The 20,371-nt window shown below is 42.4% G+C and overlaps 1 protein-coding gene across 1 annotated transcript in view; it reads right to left on the bottom strand.

Moving 5' to 3' along the window:
- The window catches only part of UBQLN1 (ubiquilin 1), a 40,984-nt gene that overhangs the window by 6,363 nt on the left and 14,250 nt on the right, over positions 1–20,371 (bottom strand). Inside the window, exons 2-9 of the mRNA XM_069762746.1 lie at positions 17,098–17,249; positions 16,897–17,015; positions 13,789–14,051; positions 8,821–8,979; positions 6,409–6,646; positions 5,840–5,982; positions 1,825–1,908; positions 358–473 (exon numbers count right to left, since the gene is read on the bottom strand). Coding sequence (XP_069618847.1) covers positions 358–473; positions 1,825–1,908; positions 5,840–5,982; positions 6,409–6,646; positions 8,821–8,979; positions 13,789–14,051; positions 16,897–17,015; positions 17,098–17,249 — 1,274 coding nt within the window. The remainder of the gene's footprint in view (positions 1–357; positions 474–1,824; positions 1,909–5,839; positions 5,983–6,408; positions 6,647–8,820; positions 8,980–13,788; positions 14,052–16,896; positions 17,016–17,097; positions 17,250–20,371) is intronic.

Genomic DNA, 20,371 nt, shown 5'->3' with positions numbered 1-20,371 from the left:
TACGTCCGAAGGAGAAGACAGTGACGCCAGCGCTGATTGGACACTGGGCTCACGTGTCATAACCACCTCATGAGAGTCCCGGGGAATGAGTGCTGACACTTCTGGAACGGCGCCTGCACTAAGTGTTTATATTTCATTAGGGCCAAACATGGGGAATAAGAAGGGTTATATAGTCTGTGTCTCATTCACTACAACCAGCCATATATTTATACTTCGGTTGCCATCTTTTTGTCAGGGAATTTCATTGATTCCTAGATAAGTAAAATATATTCAGATCATTCAGAACAAATGTGTAAGATTGTAGAGTAGCCATTTATTACAAACCTGTACTTTTTTTATTATTTAGTTCTAACTTACCCTGGAACAAGTGAAGGAGCTTCTCTAGCCAAAGTCTGCAAACCTTGCTGGATCTGCAATAAAGCCTGCATTGCTCTGGGGTTTGACATGGCAGATAATGTATCAGGATTTTGCATCTTGAAGGCAAAAGGAAAAAGTAATAATCAATGATTATTGGAAAAATTAGGCCAAAAATCTAGCATTCAATTTCAATGATTGCAGCAACAAACCTATTACTGCTTTCTCATACAAAGTAAAAAAATGAAAATACTATCTACAAAGTACGGTAGTTAAGAAAAGTACTGTCCTTTCTAAAGCAGACCTATGTGTCTCCATGGTAACAGACTGGAAACAAACCCTTTGTAGTCTGATCTTGCTGTCAATACTCTCTTCCAACTGTCCCCTAAATTACGCTAACTTATCTTGCAGGATATCTAAAAGTAGGGTCAAATTAAAAAGTGTCTGAAATTAAGATCAAATTAAACATGTGCACAGTAGCTGTGTGGAAAGATAAATAAAGGACATTATTATTACTGTCAAAAATTGCTTTTTATAGCTTTTAGGGAAAATGAACATTTTCTGCAAAGGTTGAGAAAGCTTACAGGAGTATCCAAGACTTTTGTACTTTTTCTTATGGGGTGGTTGCTGTTCTGTGGTGGCAGTCTTCTGGCTCAAAGCAGTTACGTACAAATCATGCTGCTTCTTTTAACCTATCAGCAGAGCAGCTCTTTCTCTGCCGATCTGTTGTCAATTGAAAGTGGTCACTGCTGACATCATGCTGATTGACAGCTAGCTCCTCACAGTTATGCGGCGGAGAGCCAGCTCTCAATCAGCAGAAACACCCAGTCAACAGAGCAAAGTGGAAAGGAAACTGCTCTTTTGTCGTGATGGCACCGAAAAGCACAAAATCGCCAACAAGCGCGATCTATGACAACTCTGAGCCAGTAGAGATTGGCAGCGGACAGAACAGGCAGGTACTTAGTAACTGCCTGTCTAAGTTCTCATAAAAAAAATACAGAAGTCCTGGATAACCCTTGAAATGTTTTTTTCTATATCCGATGTAGGCAGTTGGCATGATATGACCATGACATTATATAGAGGTAATGAGCAGTGTTGTAAATCCAGCAGCTAAACACTCACTGGTCTCCTCTCGGGGTATCCTGAGCTCACTGTGAAGCTGAAAAGTCAGTCTCCTTTCTACTGAGAGTGTACAGAAGTTCATAGTAGACAGTGAGCAATAAGCACAGGATGCAGGGAATGTTGGGACAAAATGAGTGAAAAGTCTGCCCACCAGCACACGCTCTAGATGAATACACACATTACTATCTATACCCTTTGAACACCATGCAGCACTATACAATGCAAGAAAATGTCGGCACTCTTCAACGATTTTTTTTTTCTTTGCAGCATGTAAATTACAAAAATTGTTCATTGTTATAATCTATCTCATGAATATATTTAATGGCGGGACAACCACTTTAAACGTACTTGCTGTAGGAAAACAGGCATCTGCTGTCGCATTTGATCTTGAAGCTGAGGATTTCCAGCGAAGAGTGGATTATTCTGCATCATCTAAAAAGCAAAGCAGTTATGCATGATGTAATACACACACACATATACATACATAATATTATACATATATATTAATTAATAAAAACAACAACAACCAGGAGAACAACACAAGCAAAAGCACCTGGTAATAACTGTACATAATGAGCGAGTTGAGTAGTAACATGTAGTCAATTACGACAGATGCCAGTGAACATGCTGCTAAATGAGAAAACAGAACTCCTTTGGCTCCCTTATGGTTGTTAGTAAAAAAAACAGGTCCCCAATTCTTTAAGACCAGCTTTTTTCTCACCAGTCTTGATAAGAGGGCACAGTGGAGAGACACCTCTAACACTTTATAATGAATCAAGAGAGGTGAAGTTGCGTGCGCCACACCACAATCTTACTCCAGGCGAGGACTGGAGTAAGAGTTCTAGCGCAGTGAATGCTGCTACTTGTCATGAATTTGCCAAGCCCTGCCCATTTTGACAGAGCTGGACAAAACTTGTATGAAAACTTTAAAAGTGGCAATAAGTTAAGGAGAAATTTTGGCGACGTTTCAAAGCTTTTTATGCTTGACATCTGGTGTAAAAGCAGAATGAATCGGGGTCTAGGAGTATTCTGGAGACCCATGTGGAAAGTTTTTCATTTATCCATTCATAAATGGATCATATTCCGACATGCCAGCTTTGTAGTGGATTTTCATTGCTGGGAACTGACACCTTGAAATGTTTCTGCAGTATGTTGCAGAATTGGAGTTAGACTTTCCCAGAAAACCAAAAGCATAAAAATCTGCAATGTCTCAACCCACTAGATTTTTCCTGGCACTCTGCTATTAGTGGCATATCATTAGGATTCACCATCATATCAGTCTGTTTGGATGCCGGATACTGGATCCACACCAATCTGCGGACTGAAGGAGCTTTGGAAAATGTATTGTCCCATTCATAGAGAAGTAAGCAGCACTGAACTGCAATACCCGGCACAGCTGCTAACAAACATACAGAGTTGTGCCTGAAAAGCAAAGATAGTGACACTGAATGGATTAGGGTGGGCACAATCATCATCGATCACAGCTGGACCCCAGCTGATCAGACATCAGTGACCTATGCTGCTGTTCAGTGGAAGCCTGGGAAAACCTCCCAATATAACATTTATTCTGCAGATTTGAGAATCCGCAGAAAAATCCATTTAATGTAAATGAGGCCATGAGGTTTTATATTGGACTGCAAAATCTGTTGTGGATTTTAATTATAGAACCCACATATGTCGAACACCCACCCAAAAAAAAAAGGAACTTGATTGGGATTTAAGTACTTTTACCCATAACTTTTCTCCATCCATCTCCATAAGATTGTTTGCATCCAAGAAAAATCACCAGCACTTGTTCTATAAAATCTTCCACATCTATTAGTTTTCACCCTTAAAGCAGGTTTTTGTGACTTAATCTGCGAGTTGCCTAATATAGGGCAAATGAGCCTGATTTTAGGAATGTGCTGTAGTAGTAGTAGTTTCAATACAATCTGTGTTTTATCAGCAGATTATCGCTACCTGACTAGGTCTCACATGCATGGCAGTAACCCCGCCCTCAAGCTGCCAATCAGAGGTGTGGGCAGGGTTATACACAGTTCAGAATTAAGACCACCGCTACATCTACATCAGAATAAACAGGAATTCTATAAAACTACTCCAAACAGTGCAGTAAGTGTTAAATCATCATTGGAATCAGGCTCTCCCTATATTGTGCTGCTCTTGGATTACATAGTAAAAGACTGCTGACATATTCCCTTTAAACTCCAAACAACATTAGCATAGTGCAAGTAATCTTGAATGACAGCACTTAGACAACAAGTATTACATTTCAGGCCACGTATTTGTGACCTGCATGGCTCTTAATCATGCTATCACTATAAAGGCTCACCAGGTACTGTAAATGAAGACACTGTCATGAGAAGCTACAAGTGCAGCCTCAGAATCTCTTACTCTTAAACATTTTTCTTATATTACAATCTCCCAACTGACGTGACATTGGACTCTGAAAGGCTGGTAAAAGCTGCGCCACCCAATTGTGACAACTGTAAGACGCCTGGAGAGTATCTTGTACATTAGTTAGAAATAAAATCTGAATATGACCGAAAAGACTGAAATCAGAGGGACACCCACAATAAAGCATAAGTGTTTATTAGAAATATTGTAGTGTCCCACAATTACATGATTAGTCTGTAATTATTCTAATTAAAGAAAGGAAAAACCTGGAGAAGCTCACCGATGTTGCAAGCTGTGGATAAAACAGGGGTAGTTCTCTAGGCTGCAAACTCCAGATAAAACAGGAGAAGCTCACCAATGCTAGAAGCTCCGGATAACAGGAGAAGCTCACCAATGCTAGAAGCTCCGGATAAAACAGGAGAAGCTCACCAATGCTAGAAGCTCTGGATAACAGGAGAAGCTCACCAATGCTAGAAGCTCTGGATAAAACAGGAGAAGCTCACCAATGCAAGAAGCTCTGGATAACAGGAGAAGCTCACCAATGCTAGAAGCTTTGGATAAAACAGGAGAAGCTCACCAATGCTAGAAGCTCCGGATAAAACAGGAGAAGCTCACCAATGCTAGAAGCTCTGGATAACAGGAGAAGCTCACCAATGCTAGAAGCTCTGGATAACAGGAGAAGCTCACCAATGCTAGAAGCTCCGGATAAAACAGGAGAAGCTCACCAATGCTAGAAGCTCCGGATAAAACAGGAGAAGCTCACCAATGCAAGAAGCTCCGGATAAAACAGGAGAAGCTCACCAATGCTAGAAGCTCTGGATAAAACAGGAAAAGCTCACCAATGCTAGAAGCTCTGGATAACAGGAGAAGCTCACCAATGCTAGAAGCGCTGGATAACAGGAGAAGCTCACCAATGCTAGAAGCTCTGGATAAAACAGGAGAAGCTCACCAACTAATGCTATAAGCTCCGGATAAAACAGGAGAAGCTCACCAATGCTAGAAGCTCTGGATAAAACAGGAGAAGCTCACCAATGCTAGAAGCTCTGGATAACAGGAGAAGCTCACCAATGATAGAAGCTCTGGATAACAGGAGAAGCTCACCAATGCTAGAAGCTCCGGATAAAACAGGAGAAGCTCACCAATGCTAGAAGCTCCGGATAAAACAGGAGAAGCTCACCAATGCTAGAAGCTCCGGATAAAACAGGAGAAGCTCACCAATGCTAGAAGCTCTGGATAAAACAGGAAAAGCTCACCAATGCTAGAAGCTCTGGATAACAGGAGAAGCTCACCAATGCTAGAAGCGCTGGATAACAGGAGAAGCTCACCAATGCTAGAAGCTCTGGATAAAACAGGAGAAGCTCACCAACTAATGCTATAAGCTCCGGATAAAACAGGAGAAGCTCACCAATGCTAGAAGCTCTGGATAAAACAGGAAAAGCTCACCAATGCTAGAAGCTCTGGATAAAACAGGAAAAGCTCACCAATGCTAGAAGCTCTGGATAAAACAGGAGAAGCTCACCAATGCAAGAAGCTCTGGATTAAACAGGAGATGCTTACGAAGGCTGCGAGCTTAGAATAAAAACAGGGGTAGTTCTACAGGCTGCAAGCTCTGGATAAAACAGAAGCTCACCAATGCAAGAAGCTCTGGATAAAACAGGAGATGCTTACGAAGGCTGCAAGCTCAGAATAAAACAGGGGTAGTTCTCCAGGCTGCAAGCTCTGGATAAAACATGAGAAGCTCACCAAGTATGCAAGCTCTGAATAAAACAGGGGTAGTTCTCCAGGCTGCAAGCTTTGGATAAAACAGGAGATACTCACCTGGAGTGCAAGCTCTGGATAAAACAGGGAAAGCTCACCCAAGTTACAAGCTACAGATAAAATGGGGAAAGCTCATCAAAGCCTCAAGCTATTGATAGAACGGGGGAACTCACCAAGGCTGCGAGTTTTGGATCAAACAAGAGAAGCTTACCTGGGCTGCAAGTTCTGGATTCTGACTAAGAGACTGCATCATGTTTCTCATGTAGGGAGCGGACAACATGTTCTGCATTAGTTGAGGATTTTCAGATATCTGCTGCATCAGGCTCTGCATTCCTGGCGTATTAAACATTCCAGCTTCAAGACAAAGTATAATTATTTCATCAATGTATATCGGTCTCCAAACAGAAGTGATTCTAAATTCTGCAATCATATTAGATGGCTGTCTTTTAGCGGCACTCTCTCTAAGGAAAATGTTGTATATGATGGTATTCATTACAAACCAGTAAATTTATTTGCTTCCTTACAGGATACTGCAAGATAATTCTGATGAGCGCCGACATTATTTCCCCCCTGATCACCTTGAGATACACTTACACCTTGGGTAATGTCATATTCCATCACAAAAAACCCCAACAGTCTACTACAATACCCGGCCTAGTCTCATTCTGCTCAATAGTATTTGTGAAGTTATACCTTGGATACCTAATGTTTTACAGAAATTCATTTAACACATAGAAAGACCCTTTCACCAATATGAAGGGTAGACAGGTTATGCAGTACCTCCTAGTCCAGAAGACAGGTTTGGTAAGGTGGCGCTTGTTGTTGTTGAAGTGGCGCTGTTCCCTGTGCTGTTACCAGTAGAAGCATCTCCATTTCCGCCTGTTGATGGTGATCCTGTAGAGCCAGACTGCGGAGCCCAAGGATTAGGCAAAGGATCTCTGTTTTCTGTTCTCGATGGTTGATTTCCTGCATTTTGTGATGCATTGCTCATTAAGGATGCAAATGGATTGCCACCAAACTGGAACAAAAGGAAACAAAAAATTTACAAGGAGTAAAATGTCAGCTACCACAAAAGGTTCCAACTATGGATATACAGGAATAGTTAGATCTGAAAAATAAGAGGCCTTCAGAAAAGAACTTCTGATTTGCCCAAAGACTTGCAACTTTTTAAAGTGTTTTAAACCAGAGTTCTTAAGAACTCAAGCCTTCATGAATCGGGCGTGGAGTGTCTGAGCATCCACATGGCAGATGGGGCTCAATGTAAAGAAAATGTAAAGTTATGTACCTGTGCACTAATAATATATGGGCACCGTATGTGCTAGGTGATGGAAATCTAGAAGAGACACTCGGAGAGAAGGATCTGGGTGTGCTTGTGAATTAAATTATGGCTAGAGGCGATTTACTAATTATTGCATTCTTGTTTTCTTCACATTTTAACACAGCATCACAACTTTTTTGGAATTGGGTTGTAGATCACAGACATGTATGCAAAGTTAATCAGTGGCATCTAAAGCCAGCAGGATATTGCCATATATCAGAAGATTTATGGACTCAGGGAAGGGATGTAATACTACAACAATACAAATCACTTGTGTGTGACCATATCTGGAATATGCAGTTCAGTTCTGGGCACCGCTTCAAAGAAAGGAATGCCCTCAAGATTAAAAAAAAAAAAAAAATTACATAGAAGATACACTACACTGTTAAGGGGCATGGAGAACCTTGGTTATGAGGAAATATTAAAAGTATGCTTTCTGTTCTTCTTTTAGTTTTGAGAGGGGACATACAATAGGTGACATGAATACCTTGTGCAAGTAAATGAATGGCTGAAACAAAAAGTATGATTCATGTAAACCCTACTAATAAGAGGGCACTCCATGTGTTGAAAGAATAAATGATTCAATCTCCAGAGACAAGGCGTCTTTCCCATAGAAACTGGTAGTGTGCTGGTCACTCTACTATAACAGCTGGTCACAGTGAGAACAGTTGATGGGTTAAAAAAAGGCTTAGGTGCATTCTTGAGAAGAAAATAATAAATACATATGCAAATGTTTTCTGAAAGTTTGGTCCAGTAGGTTGACAATTAACTAATTGACAAATCTTCTTCTTCCCCCTTATCCTCTCCCATCCCTCAGCTGAACATGACGGACATGTGCCTTTTTTCAACTGTACAAACTATGCACTTTTCTTAGAAAACAGCAAATATTCACTTTTGCAAAAACCACATTCCTAACTGTGCATCACTAACATTTCATGATTATCCTTATGGAGTCTTAAGGCCCCTTCACATTAAGCGACGCTGCAGCGATACCGACAACGATTCGGATCGCTGCAGCGTCGCTGTTTGGTCGCTGGAGAGCTGTCACACAGACCGCTCTCCAGCGACCAACGATGCCGGTAACCAGGGTAAACATCGGGTAACTAAGCGCAGGGCCGCGCTTAGTAACCCGATGTTTACCCTGGATACCATGCTAAAAGTAAAAAAAAACAAACAGTACATACTTACCTACAGCCGTCTGTCCTCCAGCGCTGCGCTCTGCTTCTCTGCTCTCCTCCTGTACTGTCTGTGAGCCGGAAAGCAGAGCGGTGACGTCACCGCTCTGCTTTCCGGCTCACAGACAGTACAGGAGGAGAGCAGAGCACAGCGCTGGAGGACAGACGGCTGTAGGTAAGTATGTAGTGTTTGTTTTTTTTTTACTTTTAGCATGGTAACCAGGGTAAACATCGGGTTACTAAGCGCGGCCCTGCGCTTAGTTACCCGATGTTTACCCTGGTTACCAGTGAAGACATCGCTGGATCGGTGTCACACACGCCGATCCAGCGATGTCTCCAGGGAGTCCAGCGACGAAATAAAGTTCTGGACTTTGTTCAGCGACCAACGATCTCCCAGCAGGGGCCTGATCGTTGGTCGCTGTCACACAGAACGATTTCATTAACGATATCGTTGCTACGTCACAAATAGCAACGATATCGTTAACAATATCGTTATGTGTGAAGGTACCTTTAGCTGGTAAAGGCTAGAAGAAATCCGACAACATTTCCACTATAAATCATTGTAAATACAAAATCATACGCTTGCTCCACTATATCATCAGCCCTGAAGATAAAGCAGCTCATATCTTTAGATTTCAGCCCAAAGTTTGCACCTATGTGGCTCAAATGACACTTAATAAAGATGCGTCTTAAAAATACCTGTTCTTGAGCAGCATTAAGCATTGGTTCTTGGATGTCTGTGTACATTCTGCGCAAGGCATTGTAACCTCCAGGAATGCTTTCAAGATTGCTCAGGGCTCTATCTTGGTTCCTCATCATCTCCTGCATCATTGCCGGATTTCTGGCCAGTTCTAATGTCTGGAAATTAAAGGTGATAAGGCTCATTTAATTTATTGTAGACAACAAAAGCACTTAAAGGGATTGTAGGACCTTAGGCTACAAGTCTGCATGCTGTGAGGATTCTCCAATGCCGGTACAAGGTGGTTATGTGACCACAAGTAGGCAATCTGCTTATTTACGGCCACATTCTGACTAGACCTGTCCGGCCTCGCTCAGTACACTTGCATTGAGCAAGGCCATGCATGTCTAGTCGGCATATGTTACCGTATCTATGAAAATCGCATACAAGGTGAGGGAATATCTGATGCCAGACATTGTCCTGGAGAACACAGGATTGGGCAACATGCTTGATCCTTTCCTAATTTTACACACTATGGCCGGCCTCACACTCAGCGTATAAAAATACGGTCCGTATTTTACGGCCGTAATATGCCGAAAAGTCCCCAAAATAGTGGTCCGTATCTCATCCGTAGGCAGGGTGTCAGCGTATTTTGCGCATGGCATCCTCTGTATGTAATCCGCACTGCGAGATTTTCTCACAGGCTTGCAAAACCGACATACGGACATACAATGGATCCATGTTCTCAAAAAACATATATTATATATATTATATATATATATATATATATATATATATATATATATACACACACACACATATACACACACACACCCCCTATACTATGTGTAGACATTTATTTTAGCTATTCTATTCTAACCGGTCAGTGTGATTTTACTGTACAGTCATGGACAAAAATTTTGAGAATGAGACAAATATTAATTTTTCCAAAGTCTACTGCTTCATTTTTTCTAATGGCAATTTGCATATACTCCTGAATGTCAGAGTGATCAGCTTAACAGCAATCACTGTACTTGCAAAGTCAATATTTGCCCAGAAAATGAACTTTAACCCCCAAAACACATTTCAACATCATTGCAGTCCTGCCTTAAAAGGAGCAGCGAACATCGTTTTAGTGATTGATCCATTAACACAGGTGTGGGTGTTGATGAGGAGAGGGCTGGCGATCAATCAGTCATGATTAAGTAAGAATGACATCACTGGACACTTTAAAAGGAGGCTGGTGCTTGGTATCATTGTTTCTCTTCAGTTAACCATGGTTATCTCTAAAGAAACACGTGCAGCCATCATTGCACTGCACAAAAATGGCCTAACAGGGAAGAGTATCGCAGCTACAAAGATTGCACCTCAGTCAACAATCTATCGCATCATCAAGAACTTCAAGGAGAGAGCTTCCATTGTTGTCAAAAAGGCTCCAGGGTGCCCAAGAAAGACCAGCAAGCGCCAGGACCGGATCTTAAAACTGTTTCAGCTGCGGGATCGGACTACCAGCAGTGCCGAGCTTGCTCAGGAATGGCAGCAGGCTGGTGTGAGTGCTTCTGCACGCACTGTGAGGCGGAGACTCTTTGAGCAAGTCCTGGTTTCAAGGAGGGCAGCAAAAAAGCCACTTCTCACCAGAAAAAACATCAGGGACCGCCTGATATTCTGCAAAAGGTACAGGGAGTGGACTGCTGAGGACTGGGGCAAAATCATTTTCTCTGATGAATCCCCTTTTCGATTGTTTGGGACATCTGGAAAACAGCTTATTCGGAGAAGAAGAGGTGAGCGATACCACCAGTCTTGTCTCATGCCAACTGTAAAGCATCCTGAAACCATTCATGTGTGGGGTTGCTTCTCAGCCAAGGGAATCGGCTCACTCACAGTCTTGCCTAAAAACACAGCCATGAATAAAGAATGGTACCAGAATGTCCTCCAAGAGCAACTTCTCCCAACCGTCCAAGAGCAGTTTGGCGCCCAACAATGCCTTTTCCAGCATGATGGAGCACCTTGCCATAAAGCAAAGGTGATAACTAAATGGCTCATGGAACAAAACAGAGATTTTGGGTCCATGGCCTGGAAACTCCCCAGATCTTAATCCCATTGAGAACTTGTGGTCAATCATCAAGAAACGGGTGGACAAACAAAAACCAACAAATTCTGGCAAAATGCAAGCATTGATTATGCAAGAATGGACTGCTATCAGTCAGAATTTGGTCCAGAAGTTGATTGAGAGCATACCAGGGAGAATTGCAGAGGTCTTGAAGAAGAACGGTCAACACTGCAAATATTGACTTGCTGCATTAACTCATTCTAAAGCCCCCGTCACGCAAAGTGAGATCGCTAGCGAGATCGCTGCTGAGTCACAAGTTTTGTGACGCAACAGCGACCTCAGTAGCGATCTCGCTATGTGTGACACGTAGCAGCGACCAGGCCCCTGCTGTGAGATCGCTGGTCGTGTCGGAATGGCCTGGACCTTTTTTTGGTCGTTGAGGTCCCGCTGGGTAGCACACATCACTGTGTTTGACACCTTACCAACGACCTCATGACAGGATGTCCCTCATTGAGGTCTGTTAATCGTCATGAAATAGCTGCCATGTGACATTGTTGTACAGGTCGCTACAGGTCGCCGCATCGCTGCTGCGTCGTTGGGGAGATCTCACAGTTTGACATCTCACCAGCGACCACATAGCGACGCAGCAACGATCCCTGTCGGGATCGCTGTAGCGTCGCTAAGTGTGACGGGGCCTTAACTGTCAATATAACCTATTGGTACTCATAATATGATTGCAATTATATTTCTGTATGTGATATAAACATCAGACAAACACCAATAAAAACCAGAGGGCAGCAGATCATGTGAAAATATAATTTTGGTGTCGTTCTCAAAACTTTTGGCCATGACTGTACACCGCACTGAATTGCTGGCTTTTCGCTAGAACACCGCTGCGTATTTCTCGCAAGTCACACTGTTGGTCCGTGTGTAATCCATATTTTTCTGGCCCCCATAGACTTTCATTGGCGTATTTTTTGTGCAATACGGTGACAAATGCAGCATGCTGCTTTTTTCTACGGCCGTAGAACACCGTATATACGGATCAGTAAAATACGGCTGATAGGAGCTGGGGCATAGAGAAGCATTGTACCGTATGCAATCCGTGTTTTCAGCACCTCTCTTACGTCCGTAAAACACGCTAGTGTGAGGCCGGCCTAAGGATGTAATACCGATCCCACTGATACAAGTATAAAAGGTATCGCCAGTTTGTGGTTTGCCAACAAGACTTTAAAGGGAATCTGTCAAGAGGATTGTGCTCAGTAACCTAGTGACAAGTTGGAGCCATTATCCTGATTCAAATCATACCTTGGTTGATGAAATCTGCCTTGTTGTTGTGTAATCTTTATTTTCAGTTTATGATATGCTCGTGCTGTTGGGGTGGCCTGTGGGGGGTTTTATGTGGTGCTCTGATTAGGTATTCATAATGCAGCCTGCTGACAGGTCACTGATCCCTGCCCCCTAGTTTACATAATGAATATCTGTACATACTTTAAAAAAAAAAAAACCTTCTGCAGGCAGGTGCGAGTTGCAATAATACATGTTCTTCATGTTACTCAGCTAGAAAAAAAAAATCAATTTGGAAATGGCGCCCGCCACGCCTGTACAGTAGCAGCTATTGGTGTCTAGCTGTGATCAGATAGCTGCTACTACGCATGTGCTGGCGGCTCCATCTTACTGGAGAAAACAAAAATTCTCCTCCAAGATGGCGCCACCCCCACCTGCGCAGTAGCAGCTCTCTGCTATTTCTCTTAAATAGTCTTATGCAGTCTGGTAGATGACTTTGGAGAAAAATGCAAAATCCGCAGGTTTTGCCTTGCAGCAAGATTTTCCTATTTATTCCTAAAAAATAAATAAACACACAGTGCTTTTTTAAAATATCACGGGAAATAATTAGGGAATGTAGCAAACTTTAACCCCACCCAACAATTTATATGACCATTTAGCCAATTAACCCCTTTACCCCCACGGGTGGTTTGCACGTTAATGACCAGGCCAATTTTTACAATTCTGACCACTGAGGTTATAACTCTGGAACGCTTCTATAAATCCCGGTGACACGGAGATTGTTTTTTTCCAGACATATTGTACACGATTGCAGCATTTCGAGGGCTAAAGTGCCGGGAGCGGTCTGTGGTCAAATAGGCCCAGGTCACATGGATGGATTAAGTCTGATGCCAGAAAGGGGTTAAAAGAAAAGCATTTGATCCCTTTAGGACAACAAAATACTGCTTTTCCATCGAGAAATCGCAATTTGAATTTGTGAATGCACGTGCATTGCGGGGGTCTTCTCAGCCTCACACCTTATTCTTCACCTCCCCAGACAAACCGACAGGTTAGGATCCTTGTACCAGAGAAAACAACCTGTCAATCATCCAAGGAAGGGTACTGCTAGGTAAAGACGAGCGAATGTGATCGAGACAGGGCTTATTCGGCAAGCTATAGGGCTACCTGGATCGCTCCGGCTATCAGCTGTTCGGCTCCGCAGCTGCATGTGTCGCGGCTGTGTGACAGTCCAACAAACAGACTCTCCATGCATGTGTCGTGACTGTCACACAGGGATTGAGTGGCTTATCTTTTAAAGGGCTACATAATCATATTAACTGTTAGAGAGTTTCTGATAGGCTCCCTTTAAGTAAAATTTAGACAGGAGAACATAAAATTGCTTAAATAATAATAATAATAATGATAAAAAAAAACCAGGAAAATCCAAAACAATTGCTAATAAATTTAGAATCTAGTTATGGGTGACAGCACATAGCCATCTTCCCCTTCCAGGAAACGGAAAGTGCACCTTCAGCAGTTCATCTCTATGGATACAACAAATGGATTGACAACAGATTTTGGAGATTTCGTTATCTAACAGCCAAACACCATAAAAACAATCGGCAATAGTGTAGCACATACAAAAGAAACAGAAAAGTATAAAACTACATACTTGTCGCATGATATCTGGATTATTAAGCATGTGACTGATCTCAGGATTTCTCTGGATTAATTGCTGCATTTGTGGATTGGCCATAATCAACTGTCTCATCAAGTCAGGATTAGACAGCATGCTCTGAACAAAAGGGTTTTCCATGATCTGGACCATCATCTCAGGATTGGACATGAGCTGTCTCTGCATTTGGCTCTGCAGCTCAGAGAAGTTTGACGCATTCATGCCCAAGGTGCTGAGCCCAGGCAAGCCCCCAAGTCCTCCTAAAGGTGAAGACAAAATGTTAGGCAAAGTCAGTATCACGGTGTGGTGGCACAGGATCAGGGCTCTGTCTACTTACATATCAAAACAGAAACCATCACTAATGATATTAACCGGATACAGGCCACTACTTCAACCTACTCCATTAACCCCTTTTGCGTTTTCGTTTTTTGCTCCCCTTCTTCCCAGAGCCATTACTTTTTTATTTTTCGGTCAACATGGCCATGTGAGGGCTTGTTTTTTGCGGGACAAGTTGTACTTTTGAACGACACCATTGGTTTTAACATATCATGCACTTGAAAACGGGAAAAAAATTCAAAGTGCGGTAAAATTGCAAAATAGGTGCAATCCACAGGTCATTACAAGTTCATGGACACCAAACATGTCTTGGTTCTTTTTTTTTTATCTAAGTGTTGAAAATAAAATCCAACCTTTGTTGAAAAAAAAAAAAAATTTGCACAATTTTCCAAGACCCATAGTGTCTCTATTTTTCTCGATCTGGGGTCGGTTGAGGGCTTATTTTTTGCATGCCAAGCTGACATTTTTAATGACACCATTTCAGTGCAGGTACGATCTTTCGATTGCTCGTTATTGCATTTTAATGCAACGTCACGGCGACCAAAAAACGTAATTCTGGTGTTTCGAATTTTTTCTTGCTACACCGTTTAGCGATCAGGTTAATCCTTTTTTTTTTTTTTTTTTATTGATCGATCGGGCGATTCTGAATGCGGCGATACCAAATATGTGTTTGGTTATTTTTTTTTAATTGTTTTATTTTGAATGGGGCGAAAGGGGTGTGATTTGAACTTTTATATTTTTTTATCATTTTAAAAACTTTTTTTTTTTTTTTACTTTTTGCATGCTTCAATAGTCTCTATGAGAGACTAGAAGCTATGTAGGAGAATTACTCACTTGCCACCGGGCAGCGCTCACAGTAATCCAGCAGTGACTACCATGGAGGTCTGCAGGAGACCTCTGGTTGGAATGCCAGCCAATCTGTGAACTGCGACCACGTGACTGGGGTCACCGATGGGCGGATTTCCGCATGCTTCCTGGAAGTGCGTGTTAAATTATTATTACTTATTTCTATAGCACCATTAATTCCATGGTGCTGTACATGAGAAAGGGTTACATAAAAATACAAATATCACTTACAGTAAGCAAACTAACAATGACCGACTGGTACAGAGGGAAGAGGACCCTGCCCTTGCGGGCTTACATTCTACGTTAAATGCCTTTGTCAGAGTTTGACAGCAGCATTTAACGGGTTAACAGCCGCTGGAGGATTGCAATTCCTCCTGCAGCTGTTAGCGGCATATGTCAGCTGTTTAAAATAGCTGACATGTGCCGGAAAAGATGTGGGCTCACTGCTGGAGCCCACATCAAAGGGAGGGAGTCCGACCACGGAGTATTATTATGCCCGATGTCGGAAAGGGGTTAACAGATCTATTTAAATGTTTTATTTTCCCTAACAACAAGAAATGCTTCAAAATAAAACTAAAAGCCCTGCATGCCAACTTAGGCTACTTTCACACTAGCGTTTTCTGCAATCCGTCACAATGCGTCGTTTTGCAGAAAAAACGCATCCTGCAAAAGTGCTTGCAGGATGCGTTTTTTCCCCATAGACTTGTATTGACTACGCATTTGCGACGGATTGCTACACGTCGCATCCATCGAGCGACGGATGCGTCGTGCTTCTGCGGACCGTCGGGAGCAAAAAACGCTACATGTAACGTTTTTTGCTCTTGACAGATCGCTTTTTCCGACCGCGCATGCCCGGCCGGAACTCCGCCCCCACCTCCCCGCACCTTACAATGGGGCAGCGGATGCGCCGGAGAAATGCATCCGCTGCCTCCATTGTGCAATGCGTTAAACGCTAGCGTCGGAATCTCTCCCCGACGCATTACGACGGGGAGATTCCGACGCTAGTGTGAAAGTAGCCTTATTCTCCCATTTAAAAAGGACCGTTCACCAGTCTGTGCATGTTAAACTGGCCACATCATGAAATAGATTTATATATATATATATATATATATATATATATATATATATATATATATATATACATATAACAACACACAAGCCCCCAGAGAATGTCAGACTAGGCTTTCTCTGCATGAGATATGTAATGACACAGCCCTGCTCTCCTCACCTTCACTGATCAATCTGCTAGCACTTACTGCGATTACAAGTGGTGTTGGGAACAGAGTAGAGCTTTGTGTCATTATTACAAACCCTTCTTGCAGCACTCATTGACAGTGCTGCGAGATGAAAGCTGCAAGAAGTGTTTACAATTACATAGCTCTCCTCTGCTCCCCTCCACTAGTAATCACAGTAGTTAGTAAGGAGACCAGGGCTATTCATCATTAGGTGTCTTTCCATATTGTACAGAAAAAGCCAAGTCTGATCTTCTCTGGAGCTTGTTGTTTTTTTCCTCTGCATGCCGCTTCCTGCTTTTGACTGGTCAATTTCGTATTATGAAAAAAAATTTAAAAAAATAAACCACCACCTGAAGAATCTCTACTGCAGCCCACTTGATCTTAGTGAAAATTAGAATTTAAACTTTACAAGCTAAAATCCCAGCAATGGAAATGAGAAATTAAAACTGAGAAATAAAAAATTGTGTGTTAAAATAGCCACTATTCCTTAATGTGGCCAGTTTAAACTGGTGAAAAGTCCTCTTTAAGCAATTGCTGCACCTGATCACACACCACCAATGACAATGGCCATCGTGCCAAGTAAACAGAACCAGCAGAGGATCACAAATGCTGGAGCAGCATAACACCATAACGGTCATGATCGCTCCTATATCATTTATCAATATGGATTGTTACAACCTGGCCTTACCCAAGCCAAAAGGGGTGCTGGTGGCAGTTGTGGTAGTAGAGGTACTGCTGGATGTTGTAGACGTGGATGATGGACTGCTCGGGCTGCTTGGCTGAGAAGTGGTAGCTGCAGTTTGGGATCTACAAGACAATAACATAAAGCATAAACAATAAATCACCAGCAATCACCATGCAGGAGAAACAAGAGCATAAATGTGCATACCTGTTCTGTGTCTTTATGACCAGATGCACAGTGAGCCCATCATGTATGCCATGCTGACTGAGGGTGTCCTGGTCTTTCAAAATCTTTCCAGCGAATATGAGAACAAGTAGGTCCGTGCTGGACTTAAACCGTTTTGATATATCCTCCTTGAACTAAAGAGACAATAAAATAGGTTTACATACTTTTATACATCTGCTAAAGTTACGCATCAAGCAACTAAAAAAAAATAAATAAATAAATAAACCAACAGGTAGACAAGAGAAATCCAGAAAAATTCTGATAGGACCTGTGGGCTATTATATACTACCATATACATAAAGCTATCCCCCGATCCCACAGAGGCTGGTTGGTACAAATTCTTAAAGGAGTTATCTGAAACTTCAACACTTATGTATAGGAAATGCCATTCAGAATACTAAATTGGCGGGGGTTCGACTATTAAGACATAAGGACTTTATACATCAAACTAATTGCATGTGTGCAGCAGCACTTGGATACTGACTAAAGCCATACTTGGATTGCAGACATCAGTTATTTTTTTGGCATCTCAATAATCCAACATTGAAATCTTATGCAAATGAGCTGCAAGTGCTTTGGGGTGGGACATTGCAACTTCCCCTGGCACCAACAGCGTCTGTGAGAGATCTCTGTCAGGGTACTCAGATCACTGAAACAAAATGGGTCAGACATCAGAGGAAGGGAATATAAAAGAATAGCAAGAGAGCTGCAAGTGCACTGTCACACCCGAAGCACATTTGCATAAGAATTCAATGCTAGATTGCTGAGGAATGCTAAAATGGATTTCTACACTAAAGTTAAGGATTTAATCAGCAAAGTGCCTGTAGATATATGCACTTAAGCCCACGTCACACAAAGCGAGATCGCTAGCGAGATCGCTGCTGAGTCACAAGTTATGTGTGACACGTAGCAGCGACCAGGCCCCTGCTGTGAGATCGCTGGTCATGTCGGAATGGCCTGGACCTTTTTTTGGTCGTTGAGGTCCCGCTGGGTAGCACACATCGCTGTGTTTGACACCTTACCAACGACCTCATGACAGGACGTCCCTCATTGAAGTCTGTTAATCGTCATGAAATAGCTGCCATGTGACATCGTTGTACACGTCGCCGCATCGCTGCTGCGTTGTTGGGGAGATCTCAGTTTGACATCTCACCAGCGACCACATAGCGACGCAGCAACGATCCCTGACAGGTCGTATCGTTGTCGGGATCGCTGTAGCGTCGCTAAGTGTGACGGGGCCTTTAGTCTGAAGTACAAGATCCTCGTGGCAGGATCCCTTTAAATTGATCAACGCTGCGGTGACACATGGAAACATATGTCAGAGACGCAGCCCTTTTAAATAGCTGGTTAACAAAGGCAACAAGTGAGAGTAAGCTGCAGTTTGCACCATGCCTTGGTTCACTTTTGAAATGGAGAACTTTTTTTGTTTTTTTACATCCAAGGGCGTTATCACCATACAAACGTAACACATGCAGACAAGGACAAATGACACATATCAGTTATGGCATCCTAAAGGTGTGCCAATGATTGGGAGATTTCTGGGGGTTATTTTGTAAACTCATGATGCTTTATTAACATGTTCAGTTCACAAACATATCATGTAGTATCCATAGGGCCATTTCATGCATACCCCTTTTTTCTCCTTTTGCTTCTTTTTAGAGAAGTGTTTCTTTTAAGAATGGGAGTAAAGCAACGTTTGCCTAGGCGGTATATGATAAATGGGACTGTACTGTCAACTAAATTTGCATAAATCAATAGTGCAAGATTATCAGAGAAATCTGCTTCTTTACCACTTATGAGCCACTTCCCCTGCCTCCTGATACCCATATCAAATCCATTTTACTAAAGAGGGTTGGACCTAGGAAGAGCGATTTCAGTTCCCTTAGGCTATGTGCACACGTTCAGGAAAGTTTGCAGAATGTTCCTGAGCAAATCCAGACTACTTTGGCAGGAAATCCGCACATGTATTGTTCGTTTTTTCCGGTGGTTCCCAATACAATAATTTAGCTGCAAATCCACAAAATTAATGAACATGCTGTGTTTTTTTTCTGCGATCCGTTTTTGTTTTTTTTTGCGGGAAAAAAAACGCAACATGGGCATAAATATTGAGGAATGCATTAAAGGGAACCTGTCACCTGAATTTGGCGGGACAGGTTTGCGGTCATATGGGCGGGGTTTTCGGGTGTTTGATTCACCTTTTCCTTACCCGCTGGCTGCATGCGGGCCGCAATATTGGATTGAAGTTCATTCTCTGTCCTCCGTAGTACATGCCTGCGCAAGGCAAGATTGCCGGGGAGCCATGAAGCAAGCAGGAGGGCAGCATCACAAAAAGATGGGAGGCGCCAGACCCGGACCTGCAACACCCATCGGACTGGACCGCCAAAAGGGTAAGTATAATAAAACCTATTTTCCTTATCTTTCAGGTCGGATATAGAATGCTGTAGATAAGCCCTGAAAGGCAGTGGCCACATCTTATATTGGCCAAAACTGCTAAGGCTACGTTCACATTTGCGTTGTGCGGTGCTGCGTCGGCGACGCAACGCACAACGAATGCAAAATGCAGCGTTTTGATGACGCATGCGTTCATTTTTTCATGATTTTTGGCGCAGAAAAAACTGCATCATGCAGCGTTTTCTGTTGCGCCAAAAAAGCATGCGTCACAAAACGCAAGACAACGCATGTCCATGCGCCCCCCCATGTTAAATATAGGGGCGCATGGGTCGCCGTGGCTGCGCCCGACGCAGCCACGCAAAACGCTAATGTGAACGTAGCCTAACAGGTGCACTTTAAAGGGGAGCTATACCTTCACGTAACTTTGCAGAGTAAGCTGCTTTTGTAATTTCAGGTTTCATTTAAGGCAATGCTACATATGAAACATTTAGAGAAAGACTAAAAACGACATTCCTGTAAATTTCAATACAATGCCAATTATATTTTGCATATTAATATAGCTATATTGTAGACAAGATATGTGTGTGAAAAGCAGAATGACATTTTCACTTTTGTTTCATATAGTTACCTCGATTACAAGAAATTTCATCATTCTGCCATTAGAAAACACATCAGATTTGCTTTAGTACGGTAACTGTAACCAGACAGAAATAAACCCCAAAAGAGTTCTAGACCTTATGGATTACTGCCTTTAAAAATGGCATTATATAGTGCTCTGCATAAATGAGTACACCCCCTTTCAAAGGTAAGATTTTAATCAATATCTCACTGAATACAAGAACAATTTTTAAAATTTTGAACAAAA

The sequence above is a fragment of the Ranitomeya imitator genome, chromosome 1 (assembly GCF_032444005.1).
Source record: "Ranitomeya imitator isolate aRanImi1 chromosome 1, aRanImi1.pri, whole genome shotgun sequence".
Taxonomy (NCBI): Eukaryota; Metazoa; Chordata; class Amphibia; order Anura; family Dendrobatidae; genus Ranitomeya; species Ranitomeya imitator.
The sequence above is the reverse complement of the archived record's forward strand: the minus strand, read 5'-3'. Positions and strand labels throughout refer to the sequence as shown.